Raw genomic sequence first — 27,332 nt, forward strand, 5'->3', positions numbered from 1 at the left:
TTTATTAAGATTCTCCATATCTTATCTCGTAACATTTGTCTGTACAATTCTTGGCAATCCTGTGTAATTTAGGTTGTAAAACATGTATAGGTTTCCTCTGTTTGTCTTTTCTTTTTCCTTTTTCCATGCTACATCTTCTGCTCAAATTTCTTTAAACTCTGCCTTCTAATTTGTGCATGCAGTGAGATCCCTGAGTTGATAGCCAAACACATAGTGGAGTTGGGTGGTGAAGTTAACTATCACAAGTTCCAACCAGTTTCTAATAAGTTTCATCCGCTGCACTTCTTCTTGGGTCCTGATGCAGGAGTAATACAAGAGAACTACAGTTGTTCATCTTATGGGATCAATACTGTTGGAATAATAAGAGCCCCTCGTGGTGATGGGAAGGAAGCCATTGTGATGGTCACACCTTATAATTCTGTCAAGATCACTACAGGCCAGGCTTTATCTCTTGGAGCCGCATACTCGGTCTTCTCTTTGCTTTCTCGAGTTACTTGGCTTGCTAAAGATATTATATGGCTTGCTGCTGATTCAAAGCATGGGGAATATGCTGCAGTTGCAGCATGGCTGAGAGACTATAATACACTTTCTTTTGGTGACTTGAATCTGTACCCTGAAATGTGTGGTGTAAGTACTTCGGCATCACGTAAGAAAAGTCAAGTTAAGCAAGACACAATATCTGATGGTTTTCGACGTGCTGGCACCATGGCAGCTGCGCTTGTCATTAAGGTTGCTGACACTAGCACAGAGTTTGAGAAGGATGTTCTCAACATATATGCTGAAGCATCTAATGGGCAGATGCCTAACCTTGACCTCATAAACGTTGTCAATTATTTGGCTGTGCATGGGCAGGGTTTGCAAGTGAGGGTGGAGAAGATTTGGTCATTGCTTGATTCTTGGTGGCTGAACAGTCTTGGGGAACTGATTGAGTTGCTTGGAAAGGTGGCTACAAGCTTAAATCCACAAGGGAGGTTTGGTATTCCTGTTGCAGATTATGTTGAAGGCTCTGTCACTCTAGCCAGTTCCCTATATAATCAGGTAAAATTTTTATTTTCATGAAAGATTGTTATCTGGCATGCTGAGACATCATTTACATGAGTATTTCCCCTTGTCTATGTTTCCCTTCCTCATAGTTGTGGAATACAGGTACTGAGGGTGATTTCCACATTTTAAGTCTTTGATTCTCCTTTTAGGCTTGAATGAATGGGCGATACCTGCTTGCTTTCACTTTCTGCGAAATATTTGTTGTCATCATTAATGCTTCTGATTTATTATGTCAGGCATTGGGTGTTCCGACGGGTCCACATGGTGCCTTCCGCGATTATCAAGTTGATGCTATCACTATGGAAATCTCACCAAAGTTTTACTCAACTGAGAGGGTTCTGTTCCTTTTGCGTGTTGGCAGGTCAGTCTCTGTTAATTACGCTTGTATATTTGCCCCTAGTTCTGAAACCAAGCAATGCACATGAACCATTGGCATGATCAGGTTTTGTGCATCGTTTTCCTGTTATCTCTTATTAACTGCCATTATTCGTTTGCAACTGTTTTGCTCTTGAATGCTTTTCCAGGATGTCTTTGTGCTCTTTGCTAGGTCTGTTTCTTGGAGAATGTGTATGTGTTGATTTGTTTGTGTTCCTCCAGTTGAGATGAGTTCCTGGTATTTTACAGGTTGGTTGAAGGAGTCATACGGTCTGTGAATAATCTCCTTGAGAAGTTTCACCAGTCCTTTTTTTTGTATCTCTTGACGTCGCCAAATAGGTTTGTCTCTGTTGGAGTATACATGATTGCCTTCGCATTGCTCATTGCTCCCCTTCCATTGGTTGCTGCTGCTTTGTTTTCTGATGCTAGTAAAACAAAATTGGGGAAAGACAAAGTTCCACTTAAACCTGCTCCTCATGGGGAATCAATCCCAACTTTTACATCATGGAAATGGCTTTATGCTGCAAAAACTGTTCTAGTTGTCCACTTATGGGGTGCAGTTGTGACATTACTTCCTAATTTTCTCTACCAAATTCCTAATTCCTCACCATCAACTAACCTCTTAATTTGGATCCCTCTTTCCATGCTAAGCCTCTTCTTCACGTATGTACTATCCGGTTCTTTTTCATTTTTTAGCACGAGTCAACCACAAAGAAGAGAATGGGCCCTCCTTAAGTCGGTAACTGTTGCTGCTGCTTTCATAGGACTTTGTCTCATGTCTGTAATAAATTTTGCAACAGCAGAAATTGGAGCACTCCTGTTAGTTCCTATGTGTTTGACTGCTGTGCCCTTGAGGCATGATCTTAAAGTAAATACCATGAGGGCATTAATCCGTGGAGCCTGTAATATGCTATTGGTATTTGTGGGGTTTCCTCCGATTGCCTTTCTTTTGCTAAAAGGTGCATCAGATGGTTTTGGTAACGTAAGATTTGGTGACTTCTGGAATTGGGCCGAGACCCTTTGGGCATGGAACAGTGCAACTTACATCTACATATGTATGGTTCATCTCCCCTGCTGGGTTCTGTGTATTCACACTTTACTACATCAATGTTAATGTGTTCCAAACATTTTAGGCTCCTCCTTTGTTGTATCAGTTACTCCTATATGAGGACAGTAGAAATTCTATTTTGCTTCGGCTCTAACACGCATGAGCTCCGAAGCTTGTTTGGTAATTGATTACTTGGTGCATGTTCATATGAGTTTTATGCTTTACTCAGCAAGATCAAAATCTGGATTCGGACATTTGCTTCCTTACCCAATGGCCTAGTAATCCATGTATCTCCATACTTTAGCCTGATCACGTTGCAGTAATAAAAGCAACAACGCCTATTGTCACTTGGAAGTGATGAAACATTCTGATTGTGGTTGAGTCTTGGAAGCAGAACACAACTGCATAGGTACCTCTCAAAAGCTTCTTTTTCGACAAGGTACAGAAGGTAGAATTTCTCAAGTAAGCTACGTAGATATTTCTCCACACCTTTTGTTTGCACTTATTTACAGGTGATATGTTCCTTTATCCTTCAACTCAAGGAAGCTAATGGTTACCTGGTACGATCGTCTGACAAGTGCTTGTCGCCCTGCCAGATGTCTCTCATTGAAAGTATGTTCTCTTGAAACTGCCAGTAGTTTTCTGCAGAATGGAATGGTTGTTTATTTTGGTACAGGCATAGACACTGGGAACTCTGCTTTAGCAATGTAGGAAGAAACAGTTGTGATTATGGAAAGGTAGGTAAGTGGGAAGTCGTTTTGATGTTTTATCTAAGGTTAGTGGCAGGTCAATTTTTTTATTTTCTTCACAAGGCGCACATATCCACCTTTAAATACTATGTTTGCTATAATCAATCTCCCTTCCCTTACAAAATCTCAGTTAAGGTTATTAGGGATAAAGCCCATCCACTTGAAGCAAGCCGCCAAGCCGGCACGATTGATAGGCGGCTCAAGTCTTACAACTACATCACGACATTGTCTGCGTGGTTTCCTCTTTGAAGTAATCTCTCTCTCAAAGACTTGCTCATTTCATTGACGTAAGAATCAGAGTTTTTTGTAGTACTCTTTGTTCTTTAACTTGTTTTAATCGAGTAGAGTTCTGTGAAAGTGATGAGTTTCTTAAATTGTAGACAACTGGGAGAAGAATTATTAAAGATTTGCACTACCATCATGTTTAAGGAAAGAATAAAATCAAGGAAATAGTACTTGGATACGAAACCAGAATATTGGATTTTTCTCGTTATATATTTTATTTTTACACTTAACATGGAATGTTAATTAACAGTCTTTTTTTTAAGAAATGAAAATTTCAATATAATCACATAATCATTTATTATTTATAATTATTTTTGTTTGTCTAAAAATAATTGATGAAAATAAATTGAAGTATAACCAAATTAAATTAGGCTTCAGGATTAAATATTCCGGTTAAAAATCAGAATCACAAAAAACGCCTTAAGAAATAAAAAAGGGGGTGGGGGGTGGGGGTGGGGATGGGGGTAGGTAGATAAAGACTTGTTAATTGTCCTCGTCACCATCGTATCATTATCATCAATCAATCATCATCAGCATAAAGACAGAAATAAAAGAAGCAAGCAAATGTGAAAGGAGAGGAAAAGGGAAAGACTCTTGGGAAATGGATGAGCTTCTCTGCGATGAGCTTATCCAAGAAGTCTTCTACCGCCTTCCCCCTTCCTCCTCCTCCGCCGTCTCCCTTGTCTCCAAGCGCTGGTGCCGCCTGCTCCGCTCCTCCACCACCTCTATTTCCCTCTGCTTCCCCCCTCCCCACAACCCCACCACCATCGCTTCTTTATCCGCCTTTCTTTCCCACCACCCCTTTCTCTCTTCAGTTTCTCTCGCCGGCGACTGCCCTGACTTCGGCGATCCTCTCCTCCTCGCCGTTGCCTCTTCTTGCCCCAACCTCCGGAAACTCCGCTACTTGACCTCCCCAGTTTCGTACTTTTCTCTTTCCACTCTCTCAATCTCTTGTCTTCATCTCTCGTCAATTGCTATCACTATCTCAAGGCCTCTGTCTTTCCATTGGTTGCCGTCGTTTAATTCCTTAAAATGCCTATCGCTTTTCTTGGTAAGCCCTTCAACAGAATTTGATAATCCCGAAGTCAAAGAAATGAGAGATTCTGTCTTTGATTCGGAGTTGAATTTGGAAAGCCTTTCCTTGTGTGGAATCTTGCCCGGGGATAGTGGGCTTAGCTACCTATGGAGAAACTGTAAGAATGTAAAGAAACTGCGGCTGAAGAGCTGCGAAAGCCTTGGAGATTACTCATCCTTTTCTTGTTTCTCCAAGTTCTTAAGTGGTCTTAAAGAACTGGAGCTGAGAACTTGTAGGAGTATTTTCAATGGGGTGTTATTGAAATTGGCTGAGAACTGTGTTTCTCTTGATTCGTTGTTGGTTTATGATGGTGGCAGCGGAGAGGGTTTGCTCCAATTCATTAATCAGTGCAAGTGCAGTTTAAGGAGGCTAGATTTGAGGTTGCCTCTTGATCTTGATAACTCCCATTTAATTGCCTTAGCTGAGAATTTGAACTTCAGGGGCTTGGTGAGTTTAAGGTTGCAAAGTTGCTGTTTTGTTACTGGTGAGGGGTTAAAGGTTCTTGCCAGGGCCATAGGTAATGTGCTAGAGGAGCTTGCTTTGATCAACTGTGATATGGTGGAGAGGGAATCCGGTTTGTTAGCTGCTCTAGGACAGGATTTGAAGAGGTTGAGGAAATTGGACTTGTCGTACAATGACATGCTGCTTGATAAGGAGCTTGTGTCGATGCTGGTTTCATGTAATTGTTTGGATGAACTGAAGTTGAGGGGTTGTGCAAGGTTGTCCAATGCAGCTGTGGATTCGATGGTTAGAAGCTGCAAGCAGTTGGAGAGCGTCGATATAACTTATTGCTGTGGTATTGAAGTTGAGGGAGTTGAAGCTCTTGTGTTGAACTCCCTGCGGTTGAGACGACTTAAGGTGGAGCAAAGCAAACTTTCTGTGGATGCTAGGACACGGACAGCGGATAAATTCATTGAGGTTGTCTATTGATAGGTGATTTGGCTATCAAAGAATTAATACAGCTGACGAGCATCTTCTCATGGTCTTTGTTGCTATTGTACAAAGCCAAAGGGGTATATATTCTGTGGCGTTATTACTTGTGCAGTTATCTTCCTCGTGTTGATTGTGTGCTGTAAAATTGGTAAGAATATTTATTTTGCCCTCATCAACATAAGCACCTTTGTTGTAATCATACGGTGGACTATTATTACATGAGGGACAAACTCAAGTTGTATATTAAATTTACTCTGCACATGTTTTAAACAGTTCCGATGATGCTTATCTCGATCAGTATTCATTATAATGTACTTATCATTGATTCAGGAGGCGATTGGGTGAGTTAAACTCACTTCGATAACATATTTGATAACTTGTAAGATGTCGTCCCGACTTGTGAACTTTTTTTAAAAAATAGCAGCTTGTAAGATGAAAAATAAAATGTAAAGATTTGCTTTTAACGAATTACTTATATTCGTTATATTATTTATAAAATATCAGTATGTAAGTTTTAATTTTTATTTCATTCAAACACTTTTAATAGTTATTTTTAGCATTAGAAAAAAGGGAAGTAAAAATTGAAAATTTTGTAAAAGGGAAACTGAAAATGTAATCTGGAATAATAATGCGTTGGTGAGGAATTTTGAATTAAAGCAAAAGTAGATCCATTTGTAAGGTAAATGATCTGGGCTTGTCGAAGCCGTAGAGGCCCAATTATGGGTCATACAGCAGGCAGCAGCGTATGCTCTGCTACGGCCCAAACTTGGGATCTTGACCAAAGTTTAGGAGGCCCGTTATGGCCCAACATTTTTCCCGGGGTTTGGCCCTCATCATGATTTCGTAAATGCAATTTGCACATCAATTATTATTATTATTAGCATAAATTATAACGGATTTTTTAAGGTTTGATATTATTAAAAATATTTTTTTATTATTTTTAAAAAATTATGAACATTCTTATGGAATTAACGGTTGGCTAATAAATACTATTTCGTGATAGCCTATTATAGAATATATGTTAAATGTCTGTTAGATTTAAAAAAAAAATTGTAATTTTTTAAAATAATTAAAAAATATTTAAAATTATTACAAACTTCAAAGCGATCCATTATAATTTATCCTTAATATATTATTTTTAACATAACCGATTAAGGGGTTATCACAAATGACTTTTTTTGCCAAAATAAAGAAAAGATAATTAGTTAACTATGAACAATGATATTGAATTCATAATTACCCTAAGTGGGGTAGTTTTTAATGGTTCGGTTATCAATTTTAATTCAAACGTTATTGAGAATAATTCGTAAATGTTTGAGGTTGAGATTCTTTTTAAATGATATTTTATTTTTATTAAAGATACGTCTCGAATTTGAGTGTGGAGAAGAGTTGAAAAATAGGTCTGGACATTCTAAAAAAGACCGTGGAAACTAAGTTTGTAGAGTTTAAACTTGTTCCTTTTATTACAGATATTGTAATATTTAATTTAGTAAAGAATAAGTTGAATCTCTAATATACTATTAGGACTGCAAGGATAAAATTGAACATATTTCCATAAATTATGATCTAATTCTTTTGTTACAAGAAAAATAAGAAATAAAAAAATATATTACTTGGAGATGTGATCGAAGACGACAAGTGCAGAGATCATTGGATGGGTGGTGTTTACAGGCAAGTACACTGTTGGAAAAATCAACGGTCGCTATAGCACAATGAGGAAAGAGACTGATCATAGAGAATCACCGCTTTCCGCGGGCTGCATACATTCCCGTTGCGCGCCAATTCTAAAAATTCAACCCCCCTTTTTCCCGCCCAAAAGTCCCGGGCAGTTCGGGCAGACACGGGTTTGTTAAGTAAACACAGGGCCGACAGGCAAAGCCAAATGGGCCTGCGCCGCGGAATAAAGGGCCCATCAAACTGCAATTCTTCAAAAATCAACCCCCGTTTGCCCATCAAAATGTGGAATGTGGTGTTCCATAGGATTCCTGGGACGGGGCATCTCTCCTTCAATTCAATGTATTCCACCATCTCATCCACGCCTCGGATTCCTATTCATTAACTATCTATCAACCCTATTCATCTCAAATTTATAACTCTTATTCATATCCCTTTTCCCTTTCCTATAAAATGGATAAATTGCAGTGGGATTTTTTGAAATTTATTATAATTATAAATAAAAAAAATTCAAGAATCCTATGTGATATTAAAAATATTTTTATATGAAATTTTAATTTTATATATTATAGATATATTATAAATATATTTAAATAGACTTAGGTTGACAAGAATGGGAGTTTTAGTTATTATTATTTTTTTTATAAAAATAGGCTTAAATTGACCAGAGGTAGTGTCGGTCATTATTCATAATATAGATGTGATTTTTTATATTAGAATTTTTATATATATATATTTTTTTCATATCGCAAGGGGTCAAAGTGAATTTAACTCTTTAATATCTTTTTATTGTTTGGAAAATAACAAATACCCTTTAAGATTAATGATCGTCTAACAAATATTCCGTACAATGGACTGTCACGTACGAGAGGGTATTTTATTAGATGGTCGTTGATTCTAGAGATATATTTATAATTTTTTAAACAATTAGAAGATATTTGTAATTATACCAAATTTAGGAGAAGTGTACCCTATTTGAGATGACACTCCATAATTCCCCCAAATACTCATATTATTGCTGCAGTAGCATTCCATCTTTAGTAATAATAATTCTTTTTAAGTGGTTATTAATTACGAGAGTGGTCTAATCCAAAAGTTTTACAAGTAAAAAAAAAAAAATAGTTAAATTCAAAAAAGAAATCTGATTTATTTTACAATTTTTAATTTAATTCTAAAGTATCTTGAGCCAATTTTATTGACCTAACTTAAAAAATAATTCAACCAATATTATGTCAACCGAGTTTGACCAATTGATGATGGTTGCCTTTTTTCAACCTTAAAGCACATCATTTTGAAATTTTTGTGAAAAAATTCAAGATCATGTGTTCGAGTCTCATTAAATGTGTGGATATTTTATCTCACTTTACGCGAGTTATTATATGTAATTTATTTACCGTCATTAATAATAATAAAAAAAAGAGAAATAATATTCCTATACGTCTCTAAACAACGGAATCAAAATCTGTTAATTGATCTTACAACAATTATTTGTCCCATTTATTTCACTAAAATTACATGTTAAATTCTTGTCGGACTGAAAATTTTTCGAACACTATCAAGAAGAGATGATCATAAGAGAAATCAGAATCATATTATTGAGAAGAGATCGTCATAACGGATGAATCTATTTATTAAACAAAAATAAATCTTCAAATTTTATTGCATAATTTCTCAAATTATGAAAAATTTACGTATAATTAAAAAAAAAAACTCAAAAAATGATAGTGTAATAACTTCAACTTGTGCGTGTATAAGTTCAAAGTCAAGATGCTAATTAATACTAGGAAGTAGGAACATATCTATATGTATCCACCACGTCCACATTTTAACGCCCAACAATCAATCCGATGACTTAGGATGAATTGTAGGAAAATTGAATGCTCCATTCTCTGAAATAAGCAGCATTAAACCTCTTCCTTCCCAACTCAATTTTCCTTTTTTTTTTTTTTTTTTTAATTTTTTAGTTTCTCCTTGTCCTTACCCACTTTAATCTTTGAGGTTGTCCCCACGCGCAAAACAAAGTAAGCATCAAAACTCGGTTAATGTTATGAACCCATCTTACAGGTCTTACTCGAACAGTAAGGTTTAAATTTTAGGGTAAAAAAATTGTAAGTTTGAGTCCCGTAAATATATATGTACATATATAGTAGTGTCTTGCTTCGTTGTTTTATTTTGATATATTTATTAATTTCAAATTATCGGTATATTGAATTCATAATACGATCATGAATCTATTTTTTTTTTAAAAAAAAAGGAAAAAAGGGAAAGTACACCTTGTTCAAATGGTGGTTGGTATAACTGTAGTAATTTGTACTGATAGTTATCGTTTTACCTAAAAAGATGTAGCTTTCTTGAATAATATCTCGTACAATTCCAAAGTAAAATTGTGTGTTTTTCTAAGCGGGAATAGTTCCCCAACATGTTGAGCTTTAATCAAGTAAATCTCTTTGTTATTAGTTTTAGTTTTAAATATACTATCAATCCAATCCACCCACATTCGATTCGTGTGTATAAATTGAAAATTTTATTATATTTATTTAATTAAATAAAGAAAAAAAACCAATTGTAAACGAAGAACTTTTTAAAAGAAAAGTATAATTTCATATTTTTAGAGAAGGTGTAAGTGTAAATTAAAAAAAAAAAAAAAACAATAGTGGGACTTGGAATATCAAGATTTTTGGACATAGTGTAATTTTGGGTAGCAGATTTTTATGAACAGAGACTTGAAAACTATGTAGTAATAAAATTAATTAAGTGAGTAATAATAGTTAATTAAGGTTAGAAAGTGTAGACTAAATTATAGCAGTAGTCAACAATATTTTATACACTTATACTTTCCTATTATTGAATCAATTCATTAACCCTTTCGCTGTCCAGATAGAGAAAAAAACAATAACTGATAACAATTATTTACCCAAACAAAAGAGATACTTTTTGTGCAGCAGATGATGCTGCTCCTTTGAAGGAAACAACACTGAAAATTGCTACTTATCCTTAATATCTGTTAAGGGAATCCGATGAAACCTATGATTTATGGATACGGACACAATATCAATACTATAATGTGAAGAATTTTTAAAAATTAGAATATGATACGACACTGATATAATTACATATATATATATATATTCTCAATTTATTATAAAATTAAAATATATAATATGAAAAAATATCAAGATAAAACATAGAGAGGCTTAGAAGGGGAAAAGATGATACTAATCATATGAAAAGTGAGTCACAGAGAGAATTGAATTATTATTTTTTTTTATTGAATTATAGTCCAAAACTTTTTAAAATTATAAAAAAAATCACAAACATGTCGGACACCCCAGAAGGCGTGACACTGCGTCTTTTATTTTTTTAATTTATTTTATATTTTTGAATGTAGAATCGTATAAGACACTGCATCGAGTAACTTTTAAAATTTTCGTACATTATAAGATGAAATCCTTACAAGTTTAGATTAACGTATGCGTATTTAAGAAATTTTTTTATACGAATTAAATTTGACCACACAATCAATTAATATGACAAATATTTTTTGTTTATTGTATAATGGTCATTTTTTATAATTTGGTACACCAACACAAAATATAATATATTAATCGTGTAAATAATTTAAAATTTCTTATATACGTTGATTTTCGAGTCATCTTCCATAGATTAAAGTACCAAATCTACTAACCGGTTTGCAATGCAAAAATCAAGTACCTAACCAAGGTTGCAAGGGTTATCCACATAAGAAACCCTTTGATGGTCGAGAAAAGGTATTTTGAGATTGAAAATGCTTGTAATTTGGGTTTCGACAGATCAATAATCATAGAAAAGAGAGGATTATTGCACGATTATGATGTGACTCTTTTATATATATGTTGCAAGTATTTTTTATTTTTTTTCAAAAAACAACTTATATTTTGGTTCAAATTGGGTTATATATACGGAATTCGAATAAAAATAGGTTGATCTTGATCTGTTTGGACAAATATTTCATTGTTTAGGGGGGCATAATGGGAATTGGACAGGTTTTAGATGAACATGTGTTGGGGGGGAATGTAGTAAGAAAGGTAATGAAGAGGGATGTCAGCCTTTTGCTACTATTGCAAATTAGGTAGCTTTGTTTGATCCCAAGAAAGCTCTCTCTTTCAATTTCAAGTAAAGATGAGGCTTTAGTTTAACTTCCCCTTACACCACACACTTTTTACACAACACAATCCACTTTGATTTGTTTGATGAATGATGCAAAATGTGTTCTTGCCCTCGCCTCGTCCTACCCATGCACATCATGTGGGGTTTAGGACAAGCATTCTTTGACCCTTTAATTATCCTTAAACGTGTTGACTTCACTCTTACACTACTCAATTATTCATCTTTTCACATACGCGCTTGTTTGGTTTATTAGATTTAAAATAGTCATGGAGACACATTCCTACATTAATATTTTGTATTTTCATACTAAAGAGAGGATAAATTTGCTGGAATATGTGTTTTATTTTTACAACTTAGATGTCGAATTGGGCTAGTGATGTTTGGACTGCACAAACAACTCGTTAGGTTAGCTGATATGACTCTTAATTAAAATCTTCCAAAATTTAAGTCAGTGTAGGATTTGAAGTTATAAGAGGTCACACTTATGCGATCTTTGTACGTAGTGCGATTTGTCAGTAATAAATACATATCTGTCAAAAAAACCCTTCAAGTATTTATAGGATTTTATGTGATAGAATCCGTACGGGCCATGTATCAAAAAGATAATTACTATATGAGTGTTAAATCAATGAGTATCCAAGTAGGTGTTTAGAAATACTTAGAACGTGTGGTTCCCAATAAATTCAAATATTATGAATATACTCTGTACATAAAAAATAGTGAACATAATAATGAAAAATTAAAAAAAATAGTATTGTGTGCAAGGTGATGCCCTCATTCTTATCCTTGACAGTACAGATCTCTGACAGTAACTAATTACAATAGTTAAAAAAGAAAAAGGAAAAAAAGCAGTAAGCAAATTACAAAGTTTGTAAGATATAGTAGGAGATAGATAATAAGCAAAGGTGATAATGAGGAAGAATGATGTGGGCCAATCAGATTTGACTGTGAGAAAACGCAGTGCCTTGAAGTCATAAAACCCCACATAGGATTCTCTCTCATATAGCAGAGGCTGAGCCTCACAATTATGCAAACTGCTTTGTCCTTTTTATTATCACCACTGTAGCTGTAGCATATTACGAGGGGGGGCTTGACTTGGGTTGGGGTTCCCAATCCAATACACACTTAATTCAGCTATGATGGCGACCCCCCATTTTCGAAAATTTGGTACTTGGCTTCCAAGTAACAATGATAATTATTAATTAGGACAAAAATTAAGGATTTTTCCTTTTACTTGCAACTTTTGCGTTCTTGGTTTTGCATTTCTATGTACGCACGTGTTCTCTGTTTAGAGTATCATGAAAATTTAAGAAACGGGTTATTTTCTGTCAGAAAATTGATACGATCAATATTTTTAAAATTATATTAACGAATAATTTATAAATACTAAGCAATTTATGATTTCTTAATATGTGGTGTCGATCGAGATTCAAAAAAAAAAAAAAAAAAAAAAAAAAAAGGGGGGGGGAAAAAGAAATGGGGGTGAAGGTAGGGTTTATTAAGGGTTTTAGTGGTGGTTGTAAAGCAAAATTAGGGTCATAAGTAGTGCAGTAAAACAGAAAAGGCAGAAAATCATTGAAAAACTAATCTTGATTGAGATAAGAGGGACAGAGTAGTAGAAGATTGATACTAAAATCTAGTGTATTTATACATAAAACCCTAAAACTACAACTGACTAGCAAAAAGGGCCTTCAATTACCTAAACCCTTGAAACTTGAACCTCAATCTCATCACTTGGCTCTCTCAGCATGACATATAAACACCGATTCCAACTCCGGAGGATTGAAGAACTCTCTTACTCCATTGTAATGGCACGTCGAAGCAGGGCGGCGCTTCCTCGGCGCCGGCGGGCACTTGAGTTTTTCAGGTTCAGGTATCCTTGATTCACGCGCAGTCGGGGTTGTGGAGCCGTCTTCATCTTCGCTGTCCTCTCTGGATATGGGTTTCAACGGCGCCATTATCGCTATTCCGGCTATAACCCATTTCTTCCCTTCTGATTCCTTCCCCACTTCTACTTGATGCTTCTTTGAAAAACCCATGTCAATTTCTCAATTCTAGGGCGCAAAGACTACTTTTCCGACCACCAGGAATGAAGAAAAAGGAGTATTTTTCCCTTTCTTTTCTTTCAAATTTGAAGAATAAACCAAAAAGGGTTTCTCTTTCTTGTAAGTGAATGATTGCAAGAAATTAAAGGGAAATTGAGGGGTTTTCGTTTTCAAAGGGAAGTTTGAATGAGAAGAAGAAGAAGAAGGGATGGCGGCAAAATGGGGGGAGGGGGAGGAGGAGAAAATTGTGGTTTAAAGAGGGATTTTTATATTTGGGGGAAAAATTGCTTGACCTAATTATATAAGTCTGGGAGGTTTAAAGGGCTGATTGATTGTCTGGGACGCTACTCTACTCTACTCTACTCTGTCTGACCGATGATTGAATTTGTGGAAATTTGGGAACGCATTTTCTCGGGACCTGCCCGTCCAAATATTCGGGCAGCTGAAAGATTTTGGCGCCACTTTTTGGTGGTCTGGCAATCCAACGGCTCTCGTTCCCGCCCGTGTGTTATAATTTTTTTTTCCCGATCTTGCCCCTGTTTCTGCTTGTTATTTCCGGATTATGATCTGGGCTGGCGACGTCGTACAGTGTGTACAAGCCCAGGATTTAGTGGGCTGGTGTTGGGCCCAATAGGCTGATCAACAGCTTGAACTTATTGTTAATTGGACCGTAAACATAAGCTCAATATCGAGTGGGCTTCCAAATTTATTAATCCGCCCACGAACCTATCACATACCACGTGAAGTTACCCTTGCCCCAAAATTGCTGTTTCCCTTCTTGCAATAGATAACCGTTGAAACCTTTTTTCCGAATATTATAAGTTGGGCTGTGTAATAATAACCATTCTTGTTGAATTGTTAGAGAGGGTGAGAATCGTTGGTTTTCTTACAACAATTGTTTCTGTATCATATATGATTACACAATTATTCCCCTACAAACTTTTTTGGGCAAACCCCAAAGAAGTTAGAATACATAACCCACTGACTCAAATAATTCAACCATATATATAATTCCTCCCCCAAAGAAGTTAGAATACATAGCCCATTAATTCCTCCCCCAAAATAAACAATTTGTATCCGCATTGGATTTTAATTGATTAATTTAAATAGAGGATAGAAGAGGAATAATTATTAAGAGGGTTCCTAATGATTAGGGGAACAACACTTGATTGGACCTCAATTATTCCCTACTTACTTTCTCATCAAAATCTAACTCCATTTCATTCAGAATGTATATAAATTATAAAGCAGAAATGGACTCCCATCATATAAAATTTGGGGGGGAATCACATGCCATTTACCCTATTATTTATGATCTTATTTTATAAAAAATTGCATTTTAATTAAGTCCCACAAATTAATTCTTTTATAATTTTGATCTCATTATTTTTTAACTCACCATATTGCATCATGAAACTCCATAGATATACATTTTTAATTCCGAGCATGAATTCCATTTTACGAAAACAATGATTGCACGACACAAGTCCCGTTAAATCTCAAGTGATTTAGGCTATTTTTTTTAAAAAAATATAACAAAATTAAAATTACTTAATTTTCCCAAAAATTTTAGTGATGGTACATATGTAATTAAATAAAGCGTGAAAAAGATTAAACAAACCTCAAAAAGATTTTTGTAGGTGTCCCAATTAAAGGTATGCTTTAACATTCCAAGAACTAACAAATAATTAATGGTTTTTCCAAAGCCAATTATGGAACTAAATCCTCTTTATTTTCAATTAATTAATCTTGGGCGTGCATGGTTATGGGTACAGAATCATATATATTTTTATATATACATCTACTACTATATATATATATATATATAGGTCGGTCACCAATTTTATTTATTTTCTTAGTTTTTAATATTTATGTAAAGGTAGTAGCTTGGAGAATAATCATATACATAATAATAGTTATGGATTATTGGGTCAGGTCACATGATTTGATTGTAATCCTAATTTTATTTAATTTATACTAAAAACATGCAACAATGATTGCACAAATCTGTGATAAGATTTGAATAGGTAGGTACATGTATATATTTATCCCCCACATATTATACATACCTTTTCTTTCCATTTATATAAACAAGAAATTGACCCCTATGTACTCACACACCTCCAACCAGACTTGACTTAACCGCGAAAATATAATTTTAGTCTTGTAATTTATGGGAACGGTATTTTGATTTTGAATAAATTGTACTTTCAAAATTTAGTTATGTAACTTAAAAATTTTTGGAATTTTTGTCATTTTTCAATAAATTTAGCCGGGAAATTGCATATTACTTGCAAATGACCCTATTGAATTTGTAACTTTAGTCATGTAACTTACGGGACATGAACAATTTTAGTCATGTAACTTAGGAGACTTGGCACCTTTGGTCCTTCACGAATTGATTTACAGGATTAAAATTATAATTTAATTGGGCCATGCGCAAATCACATGCAATTTTTCGGTCAAAAGGATTAAAAAATTGCCAAAGTTATGAAGTTACAGGACTGAATTGCGGAGTTCAATACATACAACACTAAAATTACAATTTGTTCTAACTTAATTGATGAAGTCGAAGCCCCGTTATTATAAAATGATGAGTTCGAATACCACCAATATGTAGATTCATTCTACTTTAATAGTAATTACTGATTAGATATAGGTGTTTGATATTAATAATTAGTATATTGGTTTTTATAATTATTATTGGTGATTGGCATGATTTGTGATTATAATCGATTTATTTTATAAAAAAAAAAAAATCATAAACTTACAACTTGTTTATTTCAAAATACTACAATGTGTATTAAGTGTAAAAATTTTAACTTTGTCACAATATAATTATCTAAAACTTATTGAGAAGGATTTTAGTCCCATAATATAGAGTATCTTGCAAAATTAATTCCACACTTTTCATAATAGATAATTTTAATACCATAACTTAGTATTGGTGTGACAAGTGTTGGGAAAAGTATTATTTTAGTCCGTTAAGTATGTCTAATTTTAATTTTAGTCCGATAACTATGTTCATTTTTTTTAGGTTCAGTAACTTACGAAATTACTTACTTTTAGTCCTCTAGCAGATTTTCGGACAATTTTACCCCTATGAGTGCATATGGACTAAAACTGCCTTTCAAAAGTTGCATAGAGGTAAAATTGTCCGAAAATCTGCTAGAGGACTAAAAGTAAGCAATTTCGTAAGTTACTGAACCTAAATAAAAATGAACATAATTATCGAACTAAAATTAAAATTAGGCATACTTAGCGAACTAAAATAATACTTTTCCCGCCAAGCGTTATGCTGTTAAATTTTTGACAGAATGACGACATGCCCAGCTAGTTAAATGTTGTCATAATCGTTAAATTACAATTTTAATCCCATATTGTAAGAATTTTGCAATATTAATCTCATGCTTTTTAATATTGAACTAGCTGCTTAACCATCATTAAGAATTTAATGATGGGATGCTTTTGCCATACCACCATCAACTTACTGAATTAAAATTGACTATTATAAAAAGTATAGAACTAATTTCATAATTAAACACCTTATATAATATGGAACTAAAATTATAATTAATTTTAATATTTGCCTTTGATGAATTAATTAAATAATGTAAATGTATCCAATCTGCACCTTAAAAGTCTTCCCCACGACTTGCACATATATATACATATATATATGTAAAGTTTGCTATCACAATCACCATTTCGTCCCTTTACCGACACAACCTTTTTCAGAGCTTAAAAATTGTCTCACAGACTCTTGGATGCTACGTACCATTTATATTCTCTTTTAACTGCACAAATTTTGTCAAATACAACTTTAAGGTTATTTTTTCTGAACTATATATTATAATTAATTTTATAATATAATTAATCACTTTTTATGAATTGTATGCTTATCACGTGGTTGAGTTTGTTTGGTTCTAATGAGAGGAAAAAAAATTGAAAGAGGGAGAGGAAGGGGAAGTGAAAGGGGGAGGGAAGGAGAAATAATAATAGTTTTCCTTCAAATTGTTTGGTATGATTGGAAGGGAAGGGAGTAATATACTTCTTCTAGTTTGGTACGAGAAAAATAGATTGAGAAGAAAAAACTAATTTTTATAATTTTACTAAATAACCATTCTCTTCATTATTTATATTAGAAAATAAATAAATTAGTATTATACTAATATGATTTTAGTATATCAAAATTAAAAAATCTTATTGATAAAAATATTTTTTATTAATAAAAATATTAATCAAAATGAGTATTGTTCATTTATTTTAAACAGTTTAGTTTAAATAAAATAAAAATTATTAATAATATTTTCAACTAACGAATTCGAGTCTTACGTCAGTACTTTTATTGATACCAAAAACAACTTTAAAGGAAATTATATATATATATATTATATACATAGGTAATAGAGTAAATAAAAATAAAAATTATATTTTTTTTGTCTTTTTGGCCTTATACTTCCACTTTTCCACCTAATTTTGAATAGAAATAAAATTAGAATTCGTAGGAGTTTCATATACATGGAGTTTTACTTTCCCTCCATCTCTTTTCTCTAACCAAATATCAAATTATCTCTTGCAGTGTTTTGAAACCTAGACCGTTCATCGAACCGAAAAATTAAGTGGGTTACGAGTCACTGGTTCAACCGTTGGGTCAATCATATTCGAACCAGTAACATCATATTTATACCATAAATAATTATTAATATTTTAAAAATAACATTAGTTACATAATAAATAACATTAATATACTTAACAACTTATCTTTTTTTTTAAAAAAAAATAATTATTTTTTCTTACATTAATAGTTCAATAAGATATACAATATAATAAAATAAATTTAGAAACAAACTTATAAAGATCAAATACAAGAAATAATATTATATATTTTCAAATTTAACAAAAAATTAGGTACACTAAATTATCATAAATAATCTAACATAAATAGCAAAAATGAATTGAGAAGAAAAATTAGGATTTCATATTTAGAAATAGCATAAAATAGTTTAAATTAACAGAAATTATCCCGATTTAACTTATCTTTTAGAAATAATCTATTATCCTTTTCAAAAATAACATAAAATTATGATACTTAACAAAAAATTAATACACATTTTAAAACAAAAATTAAAGATTTAATGTTTGGCTTCTCATTTTTTGGTTTCAACCGACCCGTTTTGTGGGCTGGGTGGCGGTTCGGATGGTCCGACCATCAAAGTCGGGTTGAATTTTAAAACATTAATCCCTTTTATATATATTTTTACTTTCACTTTTTTTATATTTTTACTTTTCAGTTTTCACCCCAATAAAAGACACTCTACATATACAGAAATTGACATTTGTCCTGGAACAATACATTTTGATGACAAGAACAGTGAATACATGCAAGTTGTAGATGGACATGTCGGCGAGAAATAAGAGAAACAAAAAAAATAAAGAGGTAGCTAGCAGTAAAGTGAAAATGATAGATACTGATACATGAAGCCCCCCATCCATATATTACATTCATGGAAAATCTTGTATGTCTTGTGGGGGGGGGGGGGGGGGAGTAGTGGGGGTGGTTCAATAATACAAGTAGTATAAACAGTGATTGAGGGATGGATGTAGGTTGAGTTGGATTTGTACATACATTTCAATTATGAAACACTGACACATTAGGACTTGCAAAGGAATATATATCATATACATATATATATGTCCTTTCAAAACATACATCAATTTTCAGAACTGGCTGTTCATGATGCCTTTTGTCTCCTTCCTACAATGTGTATTTTTCCAGGCCATCTTAAATTATCCATATGTATATGCAAACCGGTAAATTGTTTCTTTAGTCCTATAAAATAAAGGTAGAATTTGTTTTGGTACTATAATTATGACAAGTATCACTTTTAATTTAATAAAATTCAAAATCACGTTTATTTAGTCCCACAAATATCTTTTTAGTCCCAAAATAACAATGTACATGATTTTTTTGGACTAAAAATGCATGATTATAAGTTTTATGAGACTAAAAAGGACACTTATCATAGTTGTGGTATCAAAACAAATTCTGCCCTTATTTTATAAGACTAAAAAAATATTTTGCCCATATACAAACATACAGCGGACAAATTGGATAATTTTCGAAAAATCGGTATTTCCTTATTGAATTAGTCGAATGAATTTAACCTAATGTAACCTTTTTGTTTAATAAGAAACATTAATTACTATGTTCGTACAAAAATTGACTATGAGAATTATTTCAATTTTGTGGTACGTATCGATTATTTGGTTGTAGCTAGCTAGCTCAATATCTGTAAATTTAACTATACCAAATTCTATTATTAATTATGTAGTTTTTTTATCAACGTATTTGAATTTAGAAATTTCAAATCTATCAGAGTTGTATAAACTCATGCAATAAGAAAAGTTGGAATCCATTTAATATGAAATTATTAAGACTTTGTTTTAGAGAGAAGAGGCAGCTAGCTAGGTAGCAAGGGTGAAATGAGTGATGAGCATTAATTAATTAATGTCTAAATTAATATATATATATATATATATATATAAGTTATGATGGGAATTAAAGGGTAGGTTTTGCTTTACATGGGGTTGCAGCATTGATGAGTCTAATGTGCTCCTTTCCATATCTTGACTCTCATCATATATACTCAACATATTATATAGATAGAGAGATATTGCAGCAGCAGGCTGGTCTTCTAGGGTTTTCTATTTTCTGCTCTTTATCCCAGAAAACTTTGATGGATGGCGACAAAGAGGTAGCTAGCTACAACTAGAAGCAGCTTAAGAGATGATCCGCCCCTGCTGCACATCATTCTATCCTCGTCTTTTCTTCTCTATCACCAACCAACAAAAACCCTTGTTTTCTTTGCAACTACTAACATAGATCCAGTACTTAAGGATCAGGTATGTATATGTATTATGTATGTGTTCATCTTCTTAATCACTTTTCATCATCATTCATCACCACACACACACACACACACACATATATATATATATATATATATATATAGAGAGAGAGAGAGAGAGAGATCCATAACTTTTACCTATTTTGATTTGCAGGATTCATTCATTTAGTTCATGAATTTCTAAGCAAGAGTAATAGAATTTCTGAAATTATGGATCGACCCTGATAATTGAACTAATTAATCGTGTCCATCTTTGTCCAAATCTTGTTTTCTTGAGGGTCTGTACTTCAATTATAATTATACTAATTCTTCAAAGTGTGTTTAATGAGGTTAATTTGGATTAAATCATAAATTTAGGTCAAAAATGAAGGAAGAGGAAATTATTTTAAAATTAAACCTTAGAAGTTTTCTTGCTTCTTCTCCTTTTTTCCTTTCTCGAAAATAAGTAGAATTCTTGATTCACCTTTAAACCTTTTGATCAATGGTTGTGATCTTTTTCATCAATTTCTGTCGTTATATTTAATTTAATTACCACCAAAAAATTTCCCTAATAATCCTTTAAAATAAGCAAAGATTAATCAACCATACTCGCATGCATATATATATATATATATATATATATATACATAATTGATTATTATTGAGAATATCTGAATTATGATCACAAAAACACACATTATTCATGAAAATTGGCAGCAAAAAGGATGGCTTCCTCCAGCAGCTACTCAAACCCTCCGTGCGCCGCCTGCAAATTCCTCCGGCGAAAATGCCTTTCCGGCTGCATTTTCGCCCCCTACTTCCCACCCGAGGAGCCCACAAAATTCGCCAACGTACACAAAATCTTCGGCGCCAGCAACGTGAGCAAACTCCTGAACGAGATCCTCCCCCACCAGCGAGAAGACGCCGTCAACTCTCTGGCGTACGAAGCGGAGGCCCGATTAAAAGACCCGGTTTACGGCTGCGTCGGAGCCATTTCTGTTCTTCAAAGGCAAGTTCTTCAGCTGCAGAAGGAACTCGACGCCACCAATGCTGATTTGATGCGTTACACAAACCTAGTAATGAATACTACTCAGCGGAGGAGTTTCGATGACCATAATCGGGTTAATGTGGGTTATGGTGGAGGGTCCGATTCGTTCGACCCGAATCCGGGATATCCTGTTCCGTATTATTGTCCCAGCTGGAGTAATGGGCCTCCGGGGGAAAACCCGGAGACTGGTGGCGATGATTAGTGTTGAGATGAACATCGATCGTCCACGTTTCGTGTGTATAATGTACGTACGCGTATCTATACGTAATTCGGGTGGGTGCAAGTTCATGACATGCTTGTTATGATTTGGAGCTGCGGAATACTTAATTAATGTGATCACTTATCTAAATTGATTGTATGTGGATGAGTAAATTTTTGTGAAATAAAATGGAACTTTAATGTTAATTCGATATATGGTGTATATATACATGAAATACGTGCATGATTGATCATTCTATTTATTTATATTAAAAAACTACGTTAGATATGAGATGGTCGTTATTTAACCACTCTATTTACTTGAATTAGGAAACTAAGTTAAATATTCGATCCTCTCGTCCTAAATGTAACTAGCCCTAAATGTCGATTTTTGTGTCTATTAACTGTTGTGGCGGATTTCTAAGTAAAAATTATCATAAATTGTAATTTCAAGAATAGAATTAAAATTCCTAATGCCTTACTTGCACCACCCCTATATATTAGAATTATTATTTATATAATAAGTATATTGTACATATGGTACAATAGTTAAAATTCAATTGACATTGTACACAAGAATAATAAAAGTATGGTGTGGATGATTAATTTAAATAAAGTGGTGGCTGTGGCTGCCCTTAATCATGCTTCAATGTGCTTAGTTCAAATGATTTTGTTTGGTTTAATTTGGATATGCTTTACAAAGGTTGCTCAGTTTTTGTTTGCCCAAAGATGAATCAGTTAGTCTACTTATTAATTAATGTAAAAAGGAAACTCAAAGTTGCAGGTAAAGCATCTTCTATATATTACACAACCCACCTATATAATTTACGGGCTTAAACACAATTTTCGTCCTATATTTTTTGTATTTTAATATTTTTAATTCTTATTTTTTTGAATAATAAATACTAAATAGGTTCGATAACTTTTTAATTTTTTGCGATTTCGATCCTTCAATCTTCGAAGGTTGCAAATGTCGCTTGAAAAAAAGAATATGAGGCCGTGCTTTTTAATTTGAGATTTTTATTCCTATTGGTCAATTTCTGCTAGTGTGGGAGCCAAATTTTTGTCATGTATCTTTTGTGTTTTGACGTTTTAGTTATTTATCTTTCTAGGATATCACGTAGGTCCTATAACTTTTAATTTTTCCCAATTTTGGTTTATTAAACTGATCAGTAGGAACAAAAATCTCAAATTAAAAAACCACGTGCTGGGCACATACTTTTTTTCCTACAATATTTGCAAACTCCGAGGACTAAAGGGCCAAAATCTTCAAAAATTGAAAAGTTATAGAATCTATTTGCTACTCTAGAAAAATAAAAGACTAAAACGTAAAATACAAAAGATATGAGACAAAAATTGCTTTAATCGTATTGTAGCAGTAGAGAGTAGTCGCCAATGAGACTTAGTTCGGTTGACGAAGTTGAGGCCCCATACTTAAAGATTACGAGTTCGTGCTTAACAATACCTTATTGTTCGTAATGTTAATTATGATATTTACAAACAAAAGTTGAAAGTGAAAAAAAAAAAGTTGAAGTTGGAGAGTTCAAAAAATTAATTTAAACAGTTTATAATTTAGATCAACTCAATTGAAACGATTTAAAAGCAAAAACTATACAACAAAAATGCTATTATTAGCATATTTTCAGCAATAAATTGATAATTACTCATTTCAAATATTTACAAAACACGTCTATATTATTATATTTTATTATTGTCGTTGTCTTCAATAGTAAAAAAATCCTAAGAAGATTTTTCTCTCATGTGAACCTACATCAACCTACAGAACTTCCATATGCACCTTGTAATTTTACTAAAATACCTTCTTTTTTTTTGTTCTTTCAAAAACTATTATCTTCTTATATATATATATATATATATAATTATAGTAAATTATTTTTTAAATTTATTATAATTATAAATACTCTTTATATTTAAAAGTTTACAAATATCCTCTAAAATTAACGGCCGTCTAACAATTACCTTGATCATGACATCCTATTGTTGATGGCTATTTGTTAGACGGCAGTCGTTAACTCTAGGAGTTGTTTTTAATTTTTCGAATATTAAAAAAATATTTATAATTATAACAAATTTAAGAAAAATCTTAAACTCGTAATAATACAGTGAGGCTCCATAGTCCATACTATAAGTCACTAAAATGTTGTCAATTATAGTTTTTTTTTTTTAATTTATTTAAGATCTCATTTAGTCTTTCACTTTATGAAATTTATAAAACTAATAATGTAGATCGAATTTTGAAAGATAATTTGGTAAAACGCAGAACTAAGCGTAATAGTTATAAGGAAGAAATAAGGAGCGATTTAGATTGAAAAGTAGGATGTGCAAGTTATGTGAAGTGGTGAGGGATTGAGAGTTGAGAGCCGCACCCGCTCCCCCATCCCTACCCCTCAAGAAAAAGCGCATTTAGGAATGACAGTTTTTGGAAATGTCTAAAGGGATAAAAACAAAGAATTGGGAGGTAGGCTAGTGGAGGGGGACTATGGGATTGGAGTTGTGGGGCTGCTGCCGATCATTCACATTTATTTGCACAAACTTGTACATCAAAATATGCTCTCTGTCTCTCTCTCTCTCTCTCGCTTTTTCTCAGTCTCAACTAGTTCAAATTTCTCAACCACACATGGCTTCTAAGGGGGTTCAATTTCATTACAAACTCACTCACTAAATTGTATGTTTGATTGAATGACAGTGAAGTGTATTTGAGTCTAGTAACATTATATAAATTCAAGTATTTTTAGAAATTATAAAATGTTCATAGGGTTAACCTGTAAAATTGGGATCAACGCACTCTGATGTTTAAATCAGCAAATTATTTGAATCAAAGGAAATAAAGAAACTTTCAGTAGAATGTAAGACCTAACAAGCTTAATGTGTAAATTTTTTGTGTATAGAGTACTGAAATTATAGAAACTCTTGTGTGAAGAGTGGACAGTGATGAGAAATCGTGTATATTTTTTTCGGTAAATGTAAATTTCATTAAATAAATGGTAGTACATAGAAAAATAATTTGTCGAGTCAATACAAAAACAAATTAATCGAGGAGGTAGTTACCTGTCATCCTTATTCAATTGGATACAGTTGACGAGTACATCTTTGTTGGTGTGCTTTGAGGGTAATGTGTTATTTGATGTGTACAATATGATCGACGTAAAAAGTAAGGTGGACGGGCCTTAGCCTTGTCGAAATTGCGTCTGGATGAAGGGCCGTCTCGTCAGTAGGTGAACAGAAGTTGGATTGGTAATGGTACAACCTAGTAGAGCTAAATGAACTAGTCTTGACTCCTTAATATAATATGGATAGTATTTTCTTGTTGAATTATGAAAAAATGAACAACCATAAATGTCAAATAGGACAATAATTATTCCCATCAAATAATTCATACACTACATTCTAATTTTGAAGCTCCAGTAGATAAATTCCATTTTGCACAAGAGAATCAGAACATTATCTTTTTAGGAAAAAATAAAAAGAAAACAAAAAATAAAACCCAACCTTGAAAATCTACAAAGATGACGTCCAAAGAAATCAACAGTACAACTAAAAAAGAAGTCTCAGTTCTTTCTGCTGGCCGTTGATTTAGGTCCAGCAATCAACAAATAATTAGTCCCATCAATCAGAGTCGACAGATGGGCCATCCCTACCGCCCTCGTGTGGCCCAACAAACAGGCCCAATCCCAAAGTTTGTACAGTGACTGATTGATTTGATGGGCTGAAAAGCCCTTTTTCTCGCACTCACAACCGGCAAATTACACTGTGCCCTTACAACCAATTGTCTCGCCTTCTGCCCCTTATATGCTAATGTTTTATTTTGTTTCCCATGTAAATTTGTTGTCTTGTGGGGGGTATAGTGGTGGGTTCGTTGCATCCAATTAGCACATTTACATTTTGATTTGAAGTGGGATGGTCCTTGTGTCGGTTCCACAATTTTTTAATTTTTATTTTTTTAATTCGAGTCGAGTTTGATAAAAAATTTTATTTAATTCTTTTATCATGTGAATGTACAGTCGTCTGGTTATTAGTTCATAAAAAAGAAAGAAAAGTGACCGATTGATATAACATGTACGTTTGTTACGAAATTGGCTACTTCTTGGATTTGAGTTTTTCTATGCTTAACATGTGGAAGTATTACGAGAGAAAATTGCCCGATGAGGCCATATTGGGCCCAATAAAGGCCCAAACTTCAGGAGATCCAGAACTTGCCCGGGCGAGCCCAATCTTACTTGTGAGTTAGCAATTGGACAATGATGTGGTCAAGATTTCTTTAATTCGGCCCAAAAGTTACATGTAATATATTGATGGAGGTGGAGTTCTGGTCGAGGGTTGCAGGCAATAAACTTAAAATTAACACAAACGTCAGAGATGTTGGGGGTTATATCAACGAAGCACTCTGATGCTCAAATTAAAGTTGGTCATGAGGTCATGTCAATAGATGGAAAAATGCATATGAAAATGCGCTATATATAGGTAATGCCCAATATACATTTCCCATTAAGCACTCCAAGAATAATACAATATTGATTCAAGAATTCAAATCTCGAGTTATTAGGGTGGAGATGGGTCAATCAGGTTCAACCCAAGTAAAAAGATGCGAATTCAAGAGCTTAGGGACATCTGGAGGAATTATTAAGATAATTTAACTCTTTTTTTTTTGGGATAAATTACATTGAGATATTTTGATATTTGTCATAGTTATAAATATATCTTTTAGAATTAATAACCTTATAACAAATACCTCTTATAATATGTTGTTATGAGGCAATAATAATTAATCGATCATGATTCTAATAAAATATTTATAATTTTTTAGATAATAAAAAAAATAAGTTTTATATAAGAGTTTTTGTCATAATAAAATAATAAAATATCATATATAAATAAAACCGAAAAAAGATGAAAACAAGATAGGTGTAATGGGTGTGAGCGTCGCGGCAGGAAAAAGAAGGGAAGTATTAATGTGGCAGCACAAAATGCAACTTGTATCTCATGCAAGCCCTCTCCTCGCATGCAATCCAACACGTCGCACTTCTCCTTCCCTTTTTAATCCTACCCATTTATACTCAATTTCACAATCGAGTTTCCACTTCTAGCTCATTTCATTTCCTCACGCTCCACCCTCCCATGGCGGACCGCGACCGCCCACTCCCGCACCACATCCAAGTCCACCACCCTCAACAGCAACACCGCTATGAAGACAGCGTCAAATCTCTCCTCCCTCAAAACGGGCCCTCCACCACCCAAGTCCTTGCTGTAATCACCCTCCTCCCCATAGGCGGCTCGCTCCTCGGCCTCGCTGGGATCATACTCGTCGGAACACTAATCGGCCTCGCACTTGCCACCCCAGTTTTTGTGATCTTCAGCCCGATATTGGTGCCGGCGGTGATTCTATTCGCCGCCGCAGTCACCGGATTCTTGACTTCAGGTGCTTTTGGTCTCACCGGCCTTTCGTCGATATCATGGCTTTTGAATTCATTCCGGCAGGCGACAGGACCTTTGGACTACACAAAGCGGCGGTTGCAGGAGGCGGCGGTTGCAGTGGGGGATACGACGAAGCAAGCGGGTGAAACGATTAAGGCAAAAGCTCAGGACGAAGGAAGAGAAGGTGGTGGTGGAAAGACTTGAAGAAGAAGCTCCAAGATTCTGTTAACTAAAAATACTAATAATAATGCGGATTTTTGTTTACTATGATCTACTTATGTTAGTGTTTGGTTGTCTGTGTATCTGTTGTGTGGTGCAGAATTGATGTGGAGGAATATTGTGTAAAAATTGTAGAATCAATAATTGTTGGTGTTGATTTTGTGTTTGTC

At 33.8% G+C, this 27,332-nt stretch overlaps 5 protein-coding genes across 5 annotated transcripts in view; 4 read left to right on the forward strand and 1 right to left on the reverse strand.

The window, feature by feature from the left end:
• LOC105176340 (glycosylphosphatidylinositol anchor attachment 1 protein) overlaps positions 1 to 2,678 on the forward strand; it is a 3,685-nt gene extending 1,007 nt beyond the window's left edge. Inside the window, exons 4-6 of the mRNA XM_011099107.2 lie at positions 183 to 1,038; positions 1,281 to 1,405; positions 1,669 to 2,678. Of these exons, the coding sequence (XP_011097409.1) occupies positions 183 to 1,038; positions 1,281 to 1,405; positions 1,669 to 2,533 (1,846 nt within the window). The 3' untranslated portion in view covers positions 2,534 to 2,678. The remainder of the gene's footprint in view (positions 1 to 182; positions 1,039 to 1,280; positions 1,406 to 1,668) is intronic.
• LOC105176341 (F-box/LRR-repeat protein 4-like) lies at positions 3,971 to 5,781 on the forward strand. The gene has a single exon (XM_011099108.2). The coding sequence runs from the start codon at positions 4,103 to 4,105 to the stop codon at positions 5,504 to 5,506; it is 1,404 nt and encodes a 467-aa protein (XP_011097410.1). The 5' UTR covers positions 3,971 to 4,102; the 3' UTR covers positions 5,507 to 5,781.
• On the reverse strand, positions 12,902 to 13,746 carry LOC105176342 (cyclin-dependent protein kinase inhibitor SMR6-like). The gene has a single exon (XM_011099109.2). It carries the CDS (start codon positions 13,366 to 13,368, stop codon positions 13,060 to 13,062), a length of 309 nt encoding a protein of 102 aa, XP_011097411.1. The 5' UTR covers positions 13,369 to 13,746; the 3' UTR covers positions 12,902 to 13,059.
• LOC105176418 (LOB domain-containing protein 25-like) lies at positions 19,954 to 21,716 on the forward strand. Its single transcript, XM_011099214.2, has 2 exons — positions 19,954 to 20,280; positions 20,982 to 21,716. Exon 2 carries the CDS (start codon positions 20,990 to 20,992, stop codon positions 21,512 to 21,514), a length of 525 nt encoding a protein of 174 aa, XP_011097516.1. The 5' UTR covers positions 19,954 to 20,280; positions 20,982 to 20,989; the 3' UTR covers positions 21,515 to 21,716.
• LOC105176344 (oleosin 16.4 kDa) lies at positions 26,578 to 27,317 on the forward strand. The gene has a single exon (XM_011099112.2). The coding sequence runs from the start codon at positions 26,647 to 26,649 to the stop codon at positions 27,145 to 27,147; it is 501 nt and encodes a 166-aa protein (XP_011097414.1). The 5' UTR covers positions 26,578 to 26,646; the 3' UTR covers positions 27,148 to 27,317.

The sequence above is a fragment of the Sesamum indicum genome, linkage group LG13, assembly GCF_000512975.1.
Source record: "Sesamum indicum cultivar Zhongzhi No. 13 linkage group LG13, S_indicum_v1.0, whole genome shotgun sequence".
In the NCBI taxonomy this organism is placed as follows: Eukaryota; Viridiplantae; Streptophyta; class Magnoliopsida; order Lamiales; family Pedaliaceae; genus Sesamum; species Sesamum indicum.

Bases quoted from the DNA above. Each gene is read 5' to 3' on its own strand.
- LOC105176342 (XM_011099109.2), bottom strand. From the start codon at position 13,368: ATGGGTTTTTCAAAGAAGCATCAAGTAGAAGTGGGGAAGGAATCAGAA.
- LOC105176344 (XM_011099112.2), top strand. From the start codon at position 26,647: ATGGCGGACCGCGACCGCCCACTCCCGCACCACATCCAAGTCCACCAC.
- LOC105176341 (XM_011099108.2), top strand. From the start codon at position 4,103: ATGGATGAGCTTCTCTGCGATGAGCTTATCCAAGAAGTCTTCTACCGC.
- LOC105176418 (XM_011099214.2), top strand. From the start codon at position 20,990: ATGGCTTCCTCCAGCAGCTACTCAAACCCTCCGTGCGCCGCCTGCAAA.